Below are 17,540 nucleotides of genomic sequence, written 5' to 3'. Positions count from 1 at the left end.
AAGCCACGGATGATCTCCCCCAGCGGCTTCACATAAATATTGAACAGTAAGGGGGAGAGGACCGACCCTTGTGGCACCCCACAAGTTAGGGGCCTTGGGGCCGACCTCTGCCCCCCTGCCAATACAGACTGCGTGCGGTCGGTGAGGAAGGAGGAGAACCACCACATAACCGTGCCTCCCACTCCCAACTCAGCCAGACGCCGCAGCATGATACCGTGGTCCACCGTATCAAAAGCCGCTGAGAGGTCCAAAAGAACTAGGACAGAGGAACAACCTCTGTCCCGGGCCCTCCAGAGATCATTCACCATATAAAATTATTTCAGAAATATTCAAATGAAAACTATAAATAGTATGATAAAAAAATTAAAATAACACATTGAAGTTGCATTCTTCCAACTGAGTCTTCCATTACAATGGAGTCTTAATTATATTGACTTAAAATGCTTTTTTTCTTAGATAAAAATATCCTTTTAGAAAATTAAAATATTGCTTAAAATCTTACCTTTTCTTAAGCTGCACTGTTAGAAAAGATGCAAAGAACAAAAGGCAGTTAAAATCGATGGGAAAATAGAGTGTTTCCTTTACAATTCTACAGTGTTTCAAATAATGTTTGAAATAAATTTATAGTTCAATCCAACTCAGGATTATATATTAAAACTAAGGGTAAGAGAAATTCAGGATTGATAAAAGAAAGTTTTTCAAACTCAGTCCCCCATTCCTCATGTTTCTTTTTTTTAAAAAAAATGTCTTGCTTAGGGAGGAGTTTAAAGAACTCAAGTAAATTAGGACTCTATTTGGGGTTTGATAGATTTATTATTATTATAAGAGATTAACTCTTCTCTGCGAGTTATCTACTTGGTGTTGATCATAACTCTAAATCTATAGTGGTCAACCTATGGATCTTAGATCGCTGATGGTGCATGAAGATACAAAAGGAAAAATATCCCTTCAGTCTAGTTTTCATGAACTAAGGAAGAAAGTTTCATGGAAACTTGACTGAAGGGATTTTTTTTGTATCCTCATGCACCATCAGCAATCTAAGATCCATAGATTGACCACTATAGATTTAGAGTTATGATCAACACTAAGTAGAAACCCACAGAAAAGATGGCTCTCAGAATTTAAAAGATATTAACCAGATAGATTATCTCAAGAGGCCATTTCACAGATGTGGGAACCAGTATAGAAGAGGGTTCTTCCATCATGCTAAGTGTATTAGCACTTGTAGAAGAACTTCCTAAGACAATAACCAGTTTATGAGAAAAGGCACTCCAAAAGGCTGATAATAACTGTTTTAGAGTTTCATAGAACAATAATATAGATAATAATAGATAATCTATTATTCAGGTGTGCAGGTTGTTGTTTTTTTTCCCACAGTTTGGTGGACTTTGGGACAGTTTTTTTCCATAGGGGAGGTCCTGAGTGTCCTCAAACTGCACTTCTGATTTTAAGAAAAACAGCACTTAACTCATCTTCATCCTTTACAAAGAATTCCAGAGGAGGACTGGCAACGAATTAAGCCATTTGAGACCTATGTTTCAGGGCTAGCACAGATAGTCAAATATAAGGAGCACTATAAAAGTTTTGTATCTCTGTAAGCTGGCCTCTGCAAAAAGCGTTTTGCACTGCATTTCAATTCATAATCCTGAAAGTAAAATAAATACAAAATGAAATACCACATAGGTTGGAGCCCAATCTGTGAGAAATCATTTTCAGCAAAAAGTAGTACAAAAATAACATTGCTATCAGATGTCAGAACTATGTTTTCATTATAGTCATGTTTTGGATAGGAATATTTATATGCATCTTGCTAGATACACTCTCCCTCCCTCTTTCTCTCCCCCTCCATCTCCTCTGCATGTGATACATGGATTGTTTGAATTGTTTCTTTCAGCCCTCTAATCACTGCTGTGATTATTCAGAGTGGTTGTCTGAATAGGCCACTGTACAGTATATCTCCGCAATATATTAATACTACTTAGAGGTAAACATTTAATCAAAATTTGCATTGCGTGTATATTAAATACTTGCTTATATTAAATATAAATATATATTAAATATAAATATATATTAAAAAATTCAGATGCTTCATTCAATGTATAAATTAGTTTATTTTATATGTATTTCTGGGAAATTTCTTTCAGAAGTGATATTGTGTCAGATTTACTCCCTAGACATTTATTTATGCTAGCAGGCTTTACTTCTAAAATATAGGTTGCCTGAGGATGTTTGCAAGCTCAGATAGGCCTTGGGCTTAAATTTGGAAGGCTTCAGTTTTAAATTTGGAGGGCTTCAGGTTATATGCATGATAATATTCTTAAAGTGGGAATCTCACTCGAGCAGTGAGGCAGATTTATTTACAGGAAATATATTAGAAGGAACACATAGTCTACCTCTTAGCTAATTTTATCCTACCATAGGGAAAGTCAACACATGAGTTCTGTGAATTTGTGCCTGGGAAGGAAAGCAGAAGGAAATAACCTCAGCTAGCTATCTTTCAAGCAAAGAGCAGACAGAGTAATAGACAATGAAATCAGTATATCATGAGTTGCTGAAAAGCCAGTATCATTGGATTCATGCTCCAACATTAGGAGGATTAAGGATGGTTAATTATGAATATAACTCCGTGGGAGCATAGACTGGCATATTCAGTAGCCATGGAAAGCTAGCTAGTGGAAGGAGAGAAAAAGATAGGAAACCCTAATAGCAATCATCTGAAACTTTCAACCAAAGCTTACTACAGCACAGCACATTTGTAGATACTCCAAGATAGATAATCTTCCTGCATCAAACAGAGAATATTCATAGGATATACAAAGTCCAAAATTGCCCAATAAGGACTCGACATATTTAGTAGCCACAAATACAAAGGTGACAAAGGAAGAAAAGTTAATTAACTTGAAAAAAAGGATGGCTGCCTAGCTAGAACATTAAGGCAAAACAATCCATGCTATAACGTTGCTCTTATAACGTTGCTCTTGCTTTTGAACTTACTCCCATTTGCAAACTTGGATACCTCACTGCTCACTCCTGTTAAAAAATAAGTGACCAGTACTAATAATAATCCTTAGTATGATACTAGAGGGTTCAATTCATCTTGTTAGAAGGTACACTGCTGAACTTAAAACAGTGTAATTGAGTAGAACGTTCTGCTGAAAACAGTAAATTCACATAATGTTGCCTGGGATGCTCAATATCAGCTATCAATGTATATTAATAGACGTTGATTAAAATTGAATAAAAGGTACATTATTAAGATACAGAGAGAGAGAGAGAGAGAGAACAGTATCTTGCAAGCCTGAATGTGCTTCTCCTTTCCTCAGTCTTCCTGTGAACTAAGGAAGAGCTTGTTTGACGCATTTACTCACATTAGTTCCTTGGCCTGGGGCCTATGCTCAAGCCCAGCTTATCTGACCATTGGCTTAGCACAGTGTTTCTCAACCTTGACAATTTTAAGGCATGTGGACTTCAGCTCCCAGAATTCCACAGCCAGCAATGCTGGCTGTGGAATTCTGGGAGTTGAAGTCCACATGCCTTAAAATTGTCAAGGTTGAGAAACACTGGCTTAGCAGCTGCTCTTCTTCCTGTCCTTCAGTGTTATTCACTTTTCCCCCTGCAAACACTGTGGGACACAATCCTTATTTCACTCTGTTATGAATTTTCAAGGGGAAAAAATGCAGTTTGGTTTATTTTGAGACATGAACAATAGGGCTGTTTGCTCTTTGGATTCCAGGGGAGAAAGAAGATTCAAGGGTAACATCTTAAAGCCGCTTGATCTTGTCTGAGGCTTGCACAGCTCCTCCTTGTACTTGCTGCAATGACCATAGACAGGGGTTGTCCACAAGGAGGGAGGCAAAAATGTCAATATGACAGCTCCAACCACATAATCCAACCCTTGGCCCTTTTTACATTGATCATAATTCACAAAAAGTATAGTTCAAGAATGTCTCCTCAGGAAATTTCAAGACCCCTGATCTCACCACAGCCACACCAGAAGTAGTTAGATGGTTAGCTTCCTTAGATATCAAAGTATAACATCTATCCCATTGCAATTCTATGGCTCCATATTATGGTGATTTTATTATGGTTTTATCTTAATTTAATATATTATCTCCTATATTGTATTGAACCCCTAGTGGTGCAATTGTTAGAATGCAATATTGCAGGCTAACTCACTGTCACAAATTTGATTCTCACCCACTCAAGGTTGACTTAGCCTTCCATCCTTCTGAGATCAGTAAAAATAAGGACCCAGTCCATGCTGGCAACTTTATAAACAGCCACTCAGAAACATTAGTCTGAATTTTTGAATGATAGATTTTTACATGGTGCTAACCTACTACCATTTTCACAAAAATAATTGCCAAGTTCTTTTTACTAAAAAGAAAATCGGAATCTTCTTTGTATTTTATTTCACATCTCCTTCCAAGCACACATTAATTTGTACAGTGGGAACACTGCTTTTAGGAAATAATTATACCAATTATATACCAAGCAAAAGAACAACTCACCCAAAATTTCAATGTGCTAGCACTCTATTACCTACTCACGTCATAAAACAATTTTCTCCATGGTTTTGCTAATATATTTTTTCTAATTAACAACTTTGAAAAGAATATCTTCACTAACATAGGTATTAAAGAAGATATATCACAGAAATACGTAGACTGGCTAACAATGTACCTCAGTAAAAGCTGCTGCTTTTCTTCTTTGCATAAGAGGAAAACAGGAAATGGCACTATCTGTAATGAAATCCTACAACCTTCTGCTTTTCTCATTCTTGTAATATATCTAATTTTAAAATTACTGAAATTTGGAACAAAAGAAGCTAAGTAGAAGTAGCTAAACTGATTTGATACTTCCTCCCTCTCTATGTTCAGCCAGTGATAATCTGTGGAATCTGTTACTATTAATTTGTCAGTTTTTTTTCCTCTAATTAGTATCAGTGGGAGAAAATTATTTTGTAATTTTATTTTATGGGCATAAAATAAAATGTCCCTGCTTGTTCATATCCTGGATATAACATGTTGATTTAGCTTAGAAAACGCTAAAAGCAAGGCAATAGGACTGGGCCATGGGCCTGTCAGGAATGGGGCCTCATACCTGGAGGTGAGCAACTGGCAAGTAAGTGAAACCAAAACCACCACCACCCCCAATGCAAAAATTGTCTTCCATGAAACTGGTCCCTGGTGCCAAATAGTTGGGGACCACTGTTTTAGGGCTATTCACAACCAACCGAACTTCAGGAAACAACTAACTTTCTATTCCAAAAGTGCTTTTTCAAGAGTCAATTGGACTTTCTTGGGGTTTTTTGAAGACATTTCTTTTCTCATCCAAGAATTTCTTCAGCTCTATCATCCATGACCTGGATGACTGAGAATCTCCATAGACATTCAACTAACCTTCTAAAACAATATCTAAGATATAAGATCTTTTTATCAAAGTCCATGGATGGTCTATTTACATTTTGAAGAACATAATTTGGAGGCATTCTCTCAAAATGATGACATTAAGGTTTTGCCTCTTTATAAAACAGATATTGTAAAGCTAGTCAGAAAATTCCATTTACAAGAAAAGCAAAACCCAGGATTGCCCAGAATTATGAGGGCTTTGAATCTTAAAGGTATTAAAGCAGGGATCCCCAACCTTTTTGGCACCAAGGATCAATTTCGTGGAAGACAATTTTTCCATAGACGGGGGAAGGACACAACCTAGATCCATTGCATGTGCAGTTTACAATAGGTTTGTGCTTCTGTGAGAATCTAATGTCTGATGATCTGAGGTAGAGCTGAGGCAGTGATGCTAGCAAATACAGAAATGCTAAATTGCTGATAACCAGTTCACTAATAAATATTAAGCATGTTAATCGATTGGGATGGCTGATAAATCTCATGTAACATTTTTAGCACTATTAATCCATTAACACAACTCAACATTGACATTGCAGTGTCTTTTATTCTATGCAAAGTGCTCATATTTCATGGGCACTCAGGAATTATTTTTATATCTTAGGAACTTGAAAAAAAACATTAATTTTTGCTTCTTAATTGTAATATGTTGTCCATTTGGCACATTATCATTAATCTCACATTAAGCATTAAATCCTGAAAATAGCAGTCCGCTAGAAAATATGGTTTGGCTTCTGTGATTAAAAATATTGCTGGGTTCAAATGTATTTGATTAATGGTATTCAGTATTTTTAAACTGCCTCCTTTAGCTGACCTGCAAAACACCAATTTTCTCAATGAAATGTGTTTTTTCTAGGACTTGACTTGGTTTGTCATATTCCATTGAGTTGATTCATTGTTCAGGGTGCAGTGCATATGAAACACCTCATAATGACAGATTTACCATTTTTCAGCAATTAGCAATATTATTGATACAGGAAACAGCTATGTATTACCTGCTCTCAAGAGGAAGGAATCTCTTCTTGACCTTCCTGTTTCCAAAATGCCATGTTATGCACTTTTGGTGTTTAATTTGCCAAAGTCACCTTTATCCCTTTTGTACAACAAGGCCGGAAAAAAAAAAAAAGAGCAAAGAGGAAGCAAAAGAAAAAACAACGTTAATTCTGCATGTCTGCAATTGAGCTCAAACAGTCATATGGAGATCTAAGAACATAAGACTAGCTGGCCTGTCTAGTGCAGCATTTTGTATTACACAAACACACAATAGCTCGTAAAATGCTTTCTGGAAAACCCATAGACAAAGATACATTCCCTTTTCTGCTGTTCCCCCCCCCCCCATCTATTGATGAGAAGGATCCCGCCTTTGAATCTACTGCCAAACAATAGCACGAATTTAAAGCCATCTAATTTGGTGGCTATCACCATATTCCAACAGAGAGGCATCTAGAGCTATGCTGGCTCAGGAATTCTGGGAGTTGAAGTCCACGAGTCATAAAAGAGCCAAGGTTGCCTACCCCTGATCTAGAGGATTTTAGGCTAGATTGGCTTTAGGCATGATTCAACAAGCTGTACTTACAGTATTTTCTTCTTAAGAGCACTGAGCCTTCATTGAGGAGTATTCATTATCCTGTTTAAACAAAAACATCCATTGGGCAAAAATGTCCGGAAGCCTTAATTTACAGGATAATAAGGCTATCTTTCTTACTTTTTAAAGTCTAGCAGGTTACTGTACCAGTATGTTCTTTTCCTGCAGACAAATTGCCAGCCAACTTACTGAATTCTTAGCTGCACAGAAAAAACCAGCACAGACTAAAGATCTTTGAGACGTGTAGTTCTCAGATTAAGAGACCCACCATCTCTCTTCCCTAAATCTCATCCCAACCATTTTTTAAATAAAGAAATAATATTAAAGCTGTTATTTTGTAATGTTTCTGGCTGATTGATTATTATGTGCCATCAAGTTGTTTTCAAACTCTTAGGGATCACGTCAATAGATTTTTCTCCATGACCAACTGTGTCTAACCTGTTCTTTTAAGTCTTCCCACGGTGCACTCATCACCACTGTAATTGATTTGCTAGTGTTGTAATTGTAATGTTCTAATTTTGTAATACAATAGAGTGCAGTTAAAAAGGTAAGAGTTCCTCCTGTACTTTTTGGTGCCCCTCCCAACTTTTAGAACGTAGGCTGAATTGGATTTCATTTTTTAAAGAATAACTTCTTATTCTTTTTCTAAAAAGTTACAGTTTTGAAAACTAGCTAAAGTTAAAAGTTGATGGCTGAACATTATCTGCTAATTCCCATACTTTCCAAAGATTCTGGCCACAGAGAAAACATTTAAGCAACATTTCATGTAGACTAGTAGCAAGATATTTTACCTTCTGCTTCAGAAATGAAAACGGTTCTTTATGAACACAAAGCAAATTGTAAGAAATAAAATCCAAATTCATTCTGTTAGGGGCAATTCAAATGCTTGTTAAACCTTCACCAGCAAGATATGTGCAAGTTTCCAGGAAGGGGAACTTGTTTGAACCCAAAGCTTGTTTGTTTGAACCCAAAGCTATGGTTCTATATACTATCCCCTGTTGGTCTTTAGGTGCTCAAGTTATCATCCTAGGTTCCTTTTCTCTTTTTCCACACAGTGACAAAGTACTATACTTAGTTTCTGTACATGCCTACAGCACCAGTGTGAAGTCCAGGAGACTTTTATGTATAAAAACAGCATTAGAGCCATATCATATTTTAATGAATTAATCATATATTAATTAAAAGACACTAAAGATAATATCAATGCATTTGAAACCAAAAATGCTTTTGCTATTATTAACCCAATCTGGGTTAGTACTCTTTAGATATTCTTTTTCCAATATGTTCTTACCACCCTCAGGTATAGAATAGGTATAGAATATATGAACAGGTATAGAATATAGTTATAAAACAGTTACAGAATAGGTGGTACCTTGCTCAGTAATAATAACTGTGAAGAGGATGTTGGAGTCTTAGTGGACAATCACTTAAATATGAGCCAGCAGTGTGCTACAGCTGCCAAAAACAGCAATGCAGTCCTAGGCTGCATCAACAGAGGGATAGCATTAAGATCATGGGAAGTGTTAGTACTACTTTATACTGTACTGATAAGACCAGACTTGGAATACTGCATCCAGTTTTGGTCACAATAAAAAAAATATGTTAAGATTCTGGAAACGGTGCAGAGAAAAGCAATACAGATTATTAGGGGGCTGAAGGCTAAAACATATGATGAATGGTTGCAGGAACTGTGTATGTCTAGTCTAATGAGGAGAAGGACTAGTGGTGACATGATAAAGTCTTCCAATATTTGAGGGATTGTCACACAGAAGACGGGGTCAACCTATTCTCCAAAGCACCTGAGGGTAGGACAAGTAGTAACAGATGGAAACTTATCAAAGAGACATGTAGCCTAGAATTAAGGAGAAATTTCCTAACAGCGAGAACAATTAATCATTGGAATGACTTGCCTCCAGAAGTTATTGGGTGCTTCATCACTGGAAGTTTTTAAGAGGAGATTGGAGAGCCATTTGTCTGGAATGGTATAGGTTTCCTCCTTGAACAGGGGGTTCGACTAGAAAGTCTCCCAGGTACCATCCCACTCTGTTATTCTTTGAAACAAAAACAGAGTGATCCTGAATAGGTTGAAAATACAGAGTACCATCTCAGGACAAAGCCCCAAATGTGACTTGGAAACAATAAATAAAATGTGTTAAAAGCTCCATTGGACTCAAGATCAATGAAAATATGCTCAAAAAGGAACTATTTCTGAAACAGTTTGTGCAATCTCTCTCTGTGTGGATCAATTCTGCCTCACACTGAGATGCTTGAAAACTGTTGCAATGTACAGAAAGCTCTGTGTTCCAACTCTTGCCTGCCAGAAAAACCCACAAGAGGGCATGAAAATTGATCATGCAGAAGCCTCTTCTACGTTGCACACTACAGGCTGAGTGAAGTCCTATAATTAAAATTATGAAAAAAAATATCTCAGAAATGTGTTAACTAGAGGAAGTAAACACATGATAAACACAGCCTTCAGTTGTATAGTATAATACTATGTATTGGTGACTGTGAAGATGCTAGTTGTAACTTAATATCATTTACTGATTTAATTCAATTTCTATAGTTACACTTTGGATGTATTAGATGCAAATCTAGTTCTCTGGAGAAGTCTATGAAGCTGAGAAGGAAAGAGAAAATGATAACCAGCTACAATGGACTCAATTAAAGCATACTGTTGGAAGACTTGAAAACCAGGTTGGAAACAGATTGTCATGGAGAAAATCTATTTGTGTGGTTTATTGTGGTTGGCCATATAGTCACCAGATGTTTAGACTGGATTTGGCATTTTAATCCTTGCAAGTTCCTTATTCACATCCTTCTTAATAGATGGCAGGCCTTTTTCAGGCACTACTTTCAATGCTGAGTCTTTGCCTTTCTATTGGTAATTCTGCACTTGCCATAATTTTTCATTTTAATTCTTCATGTCATAGGGTAAATTCATATCTTGTTGCAATGCTGGCCTCTAATATTACTTCTTCTAAGTTATCATTTCTGTAGTTCATATCAGCTATTTTCTTTATATTTTCTTTATATTTCCAGTTGTTATCTGAGTTTATTACATTCTACTATTGTTTCCGTGTCTCCCATTTTCACAGTTTTTCTGAATCTCTATATTCCTGAATATTTTATTTCTGATAATGTATTTCCTTTGATCTTTGTAATTGTTGTTCAGTGATATTTGAGTCTGGATAAGCTCTTTCCCACAGTTCAAACATTTGTTTTAAATAGCCCCACTTTGTTAGTTCCTATTTATAACTAGCTGTACCCGGCCATGCGTTGCTGTGGCTCAGTCTGGTTAAATGGAAAAGAAAGAAAAGAGAAAGCGCACGTTTGTAGTTGCTTTTACGTCAAACAGATGGCACTGTTTTTTTTAAAAAGCATGTTTTACCTGTCACAGGTGTGACATCTATATAATAGTAGGTATATAGAAACACGCGTGTATTCGAATGCAACGTTGTGTCAAAATTTCAAAGCAATCGGTGAAGAACTTTCAGAGATTTAAGATTTTGAACAAACGAACATTTACATTTTTATTTATATAGATAGCAGGCCATAATGGCACAATTTTCAAATACAGTATATTTTTATCTTGTCTATAGTTGTAATTTTTCCTTCCATAATCATACAGGATTAAGCGTTGATTGCCCAGTCATACTGTAGCTTCTGTGTCCTGTTGCCCACTTGACTAGATGCTCATGAATTCTAACATTTGATGCCATCCTTGTTGACAGGACATGACTGATCCAATATACGATTCTTTTGTTGTTTTTTCACCATTGTATAATAAACGGATTTTAATGGATTAATGGATAAGCTTAGTCTGGTTCTTCTGAGATTTGTCTAACATGGGTTACCCTCCTGTTAGAATATACCACTGCCAGCATAGCTCTCAACCTCATCAAAATATCACAAGGGGTAACCATGGGCAGGATTATTATTAATGTTAGTTGCACAGTCAGTCAGATGTTTAGACTAGATTTGGCATTTTTATCCACCTATCGACTCATTCCCAAGAACTTTGGCTAGAAAAATGTTGTTGTTTTATGGTGTTAAAAATATCATCACAGGATGTAAGCTGTTCCAAGTAAAGCTGCCTTTTGCAATTGGTGATTTTGTCAGTACCGATGGTGTTCAAGTGGTGCTCCAGATGTTTTGGGATTGCACCCAAAGGACCTATTACTGTTGGAATTATTTTTGCTTTCTTTTTCCAAAGTCCTGGAATATCTTGGATGAGGAACTAGACATAGTACTGCCTTCGGTTCAAACAGTCTATTTATTGTTTAATTCTTCAAGTCCACCTAAATATGAACAACTATCATGTCATTTTAAGAGAAAAAAAAATCCAAGCCCAAAGCCTTTAATCCAATAAACAATCTAATTGGCATAGAAAACAAAATAATTTTACAGGAAGAACTATGCTGCCATATGAAAGATTAGTAACTATAATTTAGCTTTTATACCATAGTACGACACAATGTCCTAGTTATTATGGGAAGATTTCTGTGCTTTCTAAACACTGATCTAATTAGACCTCATATCCCTGAAGTCTTTTGTCTACATATTTACTGAGCTCACTAACTACCAGGAACAGAAATAATGGGCTGCTAAGTCCATTTACGGTTAAAAAAAAAAAAAACAGCTCTAAAATAAGACCTGTAGGCAACATGAAAGCTCTATTCTTTCCATTTTCATTAGGTTCCGAGTATATTTTGTTGTTGGTTACTAACAAGATATTATATAGTTTTTCTTCCTGTAAAAGTGGGGGGGAGAGATACGTACCTTAAAGAGCCAGTACGATGCAGTGGTTAAGATGTTCATACAGTCCAGATCTTTACTTTGTTTATAGGTAGTTCTCAAATTAGGACCACAGTTGAACCCAAAGTTTCTGTTGTTAAGCAAGACATTTGTTAAGTGAGTTTTGCCCCATTTTACAATATTTCTTGCCACAATTGTTAAGTGAATCTTTGCAGTTGATAAGTTAGCAATAAGGATGTTAAGTGAATCTGTCTTCCCCATTGACTTTGCTTATCAGAAGGTTGCAAAAGGTGATCACATGACCCCGGAACACTGCAACTATCATAAACATGAACCAGTTGCCAAGCATCTGAATTTTGATCACATGACTATGGGAATGCCGCAAAGGTCGTAACTGAAAAACAGTCGTAAGTCACATTTTTCAGTTCCATTGTAACTTTGAATGATCACTAAATGAACTGTTGCAAACTGAGGACTACTTGCTTTTGTCTGACAGTTCCTACTAGAAGAACAGAAAAGCCAACAAACTCTCTGTTTCCAAGTCCTTTGAAGACCAAAGATCAGAAGGCAAGGTGAAGCTAGAATTCCTGGAGACAGAGAATGGGTTGCATTTCCAAGAAATTTTAGTTCCACAATAGTTTCAAATGTATTTCACTAGAGACAGAATGACACAGATCAGTGTACAAACAAATATGTCTGTCACAGCAGGGAGTTTCAGATTTATTTTCAGGCTCTGGAACCTGCTGGTTGCCAAAATTGCCAAAATCCTTCATCAAAAGGCAAAGTTCTGGGACTGACATTAAGCTGCATTCAAGTGAACCACAGTCTCTTATGGACCTCATTAATTTCTCAGGGAACCCCAGGGTCCTTGCAAAACACAATATGAAAAAGTCTGGGTTAGAAGATGGTAAAATAATTGCATGTTAGATAAACAACTGAGACTTGCACAACTCAGAATGTTAGAAACTTTTGTTACCTAGTATTAAGGCTTGGGTAGGGGATCCATAATAAGCTTTAGATAAGATTGCTATATATCCTTATTCAGGCTTATCCATTTTTACCATTTTCCCTTTTTATTTTGTTTGCCACCAGAAGATCTAATAACTAAAATGGATTGACTGAGACTGAAACCATATTTTTAATAATTCTGTCTGCTAAAGTGAACTTCTATTTGTGTGTGCTTTTGTGTGTGTGCGCACGCATGCTCATGTTTTCAAATAGCAATAGCACTGCTTCATAATCCTTTACAGCCCTAAGTGGTTTACAGAATCAGAATATTGCCCCCAACTATCTGGGCCCTCATTTTACCAACCTCGGAAGGATGAAAGGCTGGGTCAATTTTGAGCCAGTCAGAATCAAACTGCTGGCAATCGGCAGAATTAGCCTGCAACACTGCATTGTAACCATTGCACCACCACGGCTCATGGGTTGACTCCTGTGGACTGCCTGGACTGGTCCCTGTAGGTTTCTTGGCAAGGTTTTTTAGTAGTGGTTTGAAATTGCCTGCTTTCTAGGATTGACAGAGTGACTGGCCCAAACTCACCCATATTCTCCTGGTTTCTAGCCTAATGCCTTAACCACTAAACTAAACTGGCTCTTCCAAGCATTTTAAAACACCATAAAACTGGCACTGAGGAATAGAAATTAAAATTACACTTGAATATATTCAATTGACAAAAAGACAGGAGGGAAGAATGTAGAATATATTATGTAAACCAGAACAGGGAACGAAAATAACAAACACCTTAGCATTTTATTTATTTGTAGAAGTTATTTTCTCTGTGATCTTGTAATTTCTTTGCTTGAAGACAATATGAATCCGTATCTTTTTCATGCCACAGATACGTACGATCAACCCACAACTCTTAAAATTTTAATTTAAACTTTCATAAGGAAAAAACGAGAAGGCAACCCAAATTATAAATACTGATGTAGAAAGTGAAAGAGAGCAAAAGAAGAAAAGTAAAAGAAGAGAATAGAAACCAAAAAGAGCTCCTCCCCCACAAAAAATAACCCAGGAGTTTAAAACTACGGAAAGATCCTGGCTCAGATTCAATCTCGGGTATTTCAACACTTGAAATACTTGACTTCCCAGCTCAATTTTTAATAGAATCTTAATGACTTATACAAAATAAATACACTAGAATTTGTTAAGCAAAGTGTGTATGTTTCATGGCCTATAGCAGTGATGGCGAACCTTTTAGAGACTGAGTGCCCAAAAACCGCCCCCACCCCCGTCCCTGCTCCGCCCTGCCTGCTGGGCCACCCACCACCTAAACGGCCCGCCACAGATCACCCAAGTGGCCCAGCAGCACATGGCGGCCATGCCCTCTGCCCATACCCCGCAGCATCATCTGTATGTGACGGGGTGCAAGGGTAGAGTCTTGTCCCCGCTGCCCGGCTATCATGTCCTTGGCTGCGCTGCTTTGCGTGGGCTGCGCCCGGGGGCAACTCTCCAGGGGGCTGTTGATGAGGAAGGGGCCATGGGAGGAGGTGGGGCTGGGGCGATGGCACGTGTGCCCACAGGGCTCCAAGTGCCGCCTCTGGCATGTGTGCCATAGGTTTGCCACCACTGGCCTATAGCTATATTCTTTTAAGAAATACTTGATAGTTTTCTGGCACTGAATATGTTGCTGAGCTTGGTATCAACATGGTGATAGTTGTATTTCCCCAATGTTGTTTGACTCACTGATGCAAGTAATCTAAAATCAAATGCTATGCTAGTTATTTTAGTGGAATGCAACTATGCTTTTTTCAATATATACTAGATGTCAATATATGCAAGGCAATTGAAATTAGGAGAAATCTGAACCAAAAGGCTGCTTACTGCTTCTTTGTTCTTTTCTCTTATTTCCTATTCACTTGGGTCTTACAGAAAATATTTTTCCAATCAGATAATCTCAGTGGTATTATATTTTTCAAAACATTTTATTTATATCTTTATCTATCACATTTCTCTACCACCCATCACCCTTGCATCCCTCTGGGCAGTATCTCTGCCTTTCTAAATTAAACTATTTTTAATTATTTCTTAGAAAAAATTATTCACATTCTTGAAGTGACAAGGATCATCCATGCTTCCTTGAAGTACAAGATAGAATTAGAGAAAAATCTTTGTTCTTTGACAGGCAATGTGGGATGATGTCATTCTTCCACTTTGAATATTTTCCTCAACTTCCAACCACTGTAGATGGATTATCTGCAGCTTCCGGAGGATGAAAGCAAAATAGAACAATATAGGTAGCAAGAATCACAAGGCCACAGAGCAAGAGAAAGGAAAATAAAATTACTGAAGTCCACAGTAATTAATTTAAATTGTACTGGAAGCTTACTCCAAGACTCAAAGTTCCTCAGATTCTTAGCAGTTGTCCATTGGAGCATCATCAGAATGCCTTGTCCATATAAATGTTGATCTTGCAACATTGTCTAAAATATCTTTAATGGCAAATCCTTTGGGTCATTTCCTTCTGCAAGAAAATGTAGAATGAATGAATGAACGAATGAACGAATACATTCTATTTATTTGAAAGAAACCTGAGTCAACTTTTAGAAAAATAGCCTCATGTATGCAAATACTACATGGTGGTTAGATAATATAAAGGAACAATAATGCAAGTTTTCAGTTGTCAATTATGTCAAAATAGTTGCACAGTTTTCCTTAAATAAAATACATCCAAATTTTAACATCTCTGTTTTGTCATTAACATCTACAAATTTATAATTGTTCAACATTCACATGTATTATGATTTTTTTTTTCTTTCTTTCTTTCTTTTACCAAATAAGAGATACTCTAGAGCAGGGGTGTCAAACTCACAACACAATGTATCGTGACTTTTTCGCCATTGCCAGCAATGGGGTGGGTGCGGTTTCGCTATGATGCATCCGGCCTGCGGGCCAGCAGTTTGACACCCCTGCTCTAGTGTGTTGGAGTATTCAGAGCATACCAATATATTTTCATAACCAATACTACTAGACAAATTAAGTTAGAGCCAAGTGTTGATTCCAAGGTTTCCTTCTTCTAATAGCCTTTCTCCAAGGAAAAATTATTTTGGTGATAGAAAAAAATCCTGTCTCCTACCTCCTCCAAACCAAAATGCTGAAGTCTAGCTCAATATTTTGATTATCGTATGGAAGGTGGGAGGCTGAACCAAGGTGACTTGCCTTCAGTCATCTAAAAAAGTTCAGCACTGTTGTGAGATTTGAGCCCAAAATATCTGGCTCCCTAATCTTCTACCAATTAAGATCAGCGTGACCAAAATTCAGTTGAATATATCAGTGCATAACTGATTAAAAAAAAATAAGGTTTTGGTAAAGGTATTGTTACTTTTTTTAAAAAAAAATAGATTCATGGATAAATTGCTGTCATTTGCAAGGCATTTGAATCAATTATTATTTCCCTGATAAATATCATTAATTTTTAGATTTATTTCAGCTTTAACTAAACACCTTTCGGATGAAAGGACTAAAATGCTGAAATGAGACATGGGTCGTAAAAAGAGGAAAAATTGGAAATGACTCTTTGAGTTGCCATGTTGATAAACAAAAGGCTCAAAGACAAAACTGATACCTACAAAAACTTGTGTTGTGTTTAAAAATTCAATTCAATTTCCAATTTTTTTTTACTATTTTTCTTTTGCTATGACAAAGAAACAGATATAAGAGGAAAATATAGATAAGGAAAAGGGGGATAAAATCAAACATTCTATCTAATTTCATTGTGACAATAAGAAAGGACATAGCTGTGGGAAACAGCAAGTAAACTTTTCATCACAGATTAATGAGGGTGGCAGAAGCCCTTCCATGACATTCAAATAGCATAAAGAATTTACAATTTGAAGAGGGAAGCTCGTATAATGAACTGTATTTTCTAATACAGATTTGTCCAACCTTGGCAACTTTAAGACTTCTGGCTGGGGAATTCTGGGAGTTGAAGTCCACAAGTCCTAAAGTTGCTGAAGTTGTATAGCCCTGATCGAATAACTGACATGCAATAATTCATGGGAAATTATTTCAAATAAGTAAAACGTTTTGGAATTGCCATTATGGTTGCAATTACAGTAGCCTATGTTTAAGCAGTTTATTATATCTATCTAAATAAAGGTCAGTCCTGAATTCTTTATCATACATTGTACAATAATAGCAACAAGAGGAGCTTGCCAGTTAAAGGAGAGAGGGTTATCTAAAATGTACTGATTTGATGCTTAGTAATAAGGAAATATAAAAAGCTAGTTACAGTACTCATCCCGTTAACAGTTCTAAAGAGATCCAACTATGCAATTGAACCTTTGATTTGATTGATTAAATTGGGGAAATGAGTATTCACATATTTAAAGAGTAGATATGTAAGTTTAACTAAATAAGAGCCTGGGAATTCAGCTATTTCTGAGGAAAATGTTATGCTCATGTCAAAATTTTATTTATTGCCATAAATAGAAATTCCAATTTCTTTTCTTTCTCTCTCTCTCCTCTGAATGTCCTGTTTATATTTATTTATTTGTTTATTTTATTTATTTTATTTGTTTGAATTTTTACCCCGCCCTTCTCCTTGCGGACTCAGGGCGGCTGACAGCCTGATAAAAACAGATACAGATACCCCGAAACTATCATTAAAAAACAGAATTAAAATGAAATATTAGATTTGGCCTTATTAATTTAAAATTGTTTTTTAAAACCCCGCTAAAAATTTCCCCTTAGGCCAGTCCTGCTTGTTGAAATAGCCATGTCTTAAGGGCGCGGCGGAAGGAAGGGAGATCCGGGATCACCCGGATCTCTGGGGGTAGTTCGTTCC

At 36.7% G+C, this 17,540-nt stretch overlaps 1 protein-coding gene across 1 annotated transcript in view; it reads right to left on the bottom strand.

The window, feature by feature from the left end:
• Window positions 1-14,684: 14,684 nt before the first annotated feature.
• The window catches only part of MOB3C (MOB kinase activator 3C), a 31,039-nt gene continuing 28,183 nt past the window's right edge, over window positions 14,685-17,540 (bottom strand). Inside the window, exon 4 of the mRNA XM_015812563.1 lies at window positions 14,685-15,218. Coding sequence (XP_015668049.1) covers window positions 15,189-15,218 — 30 coding nt within the window. The 3' untranslated portion in view covers window positions 14,685-15,188. The remainder of the gene's footprint in view (window positions 15,219-17,540) is intronic.

The sequence above is a fragment of the Protobothrops mucrosquamatus genome, unplaced genomic scaffold (assembly GCF_001527695.2).
Source record: "Protobothrops mucrosquamatus isolate PMUCROS unplaced genomic scaffold, P.Mucros_1.0 scaffold95, whole genome shotgun sequence".
Lineage (NCBI taxonomy): Eukaryota > Metazoa > Chordata > Lepidosauria > Squamata > Viperidae > Protobothrops > Protobothrops mucrosquamatus.
The sequence above is the reverse complement of the archived record's forward strand: the minus strand, read 5'-3'. Positions and strand labels throughout refer to the sequence as shown.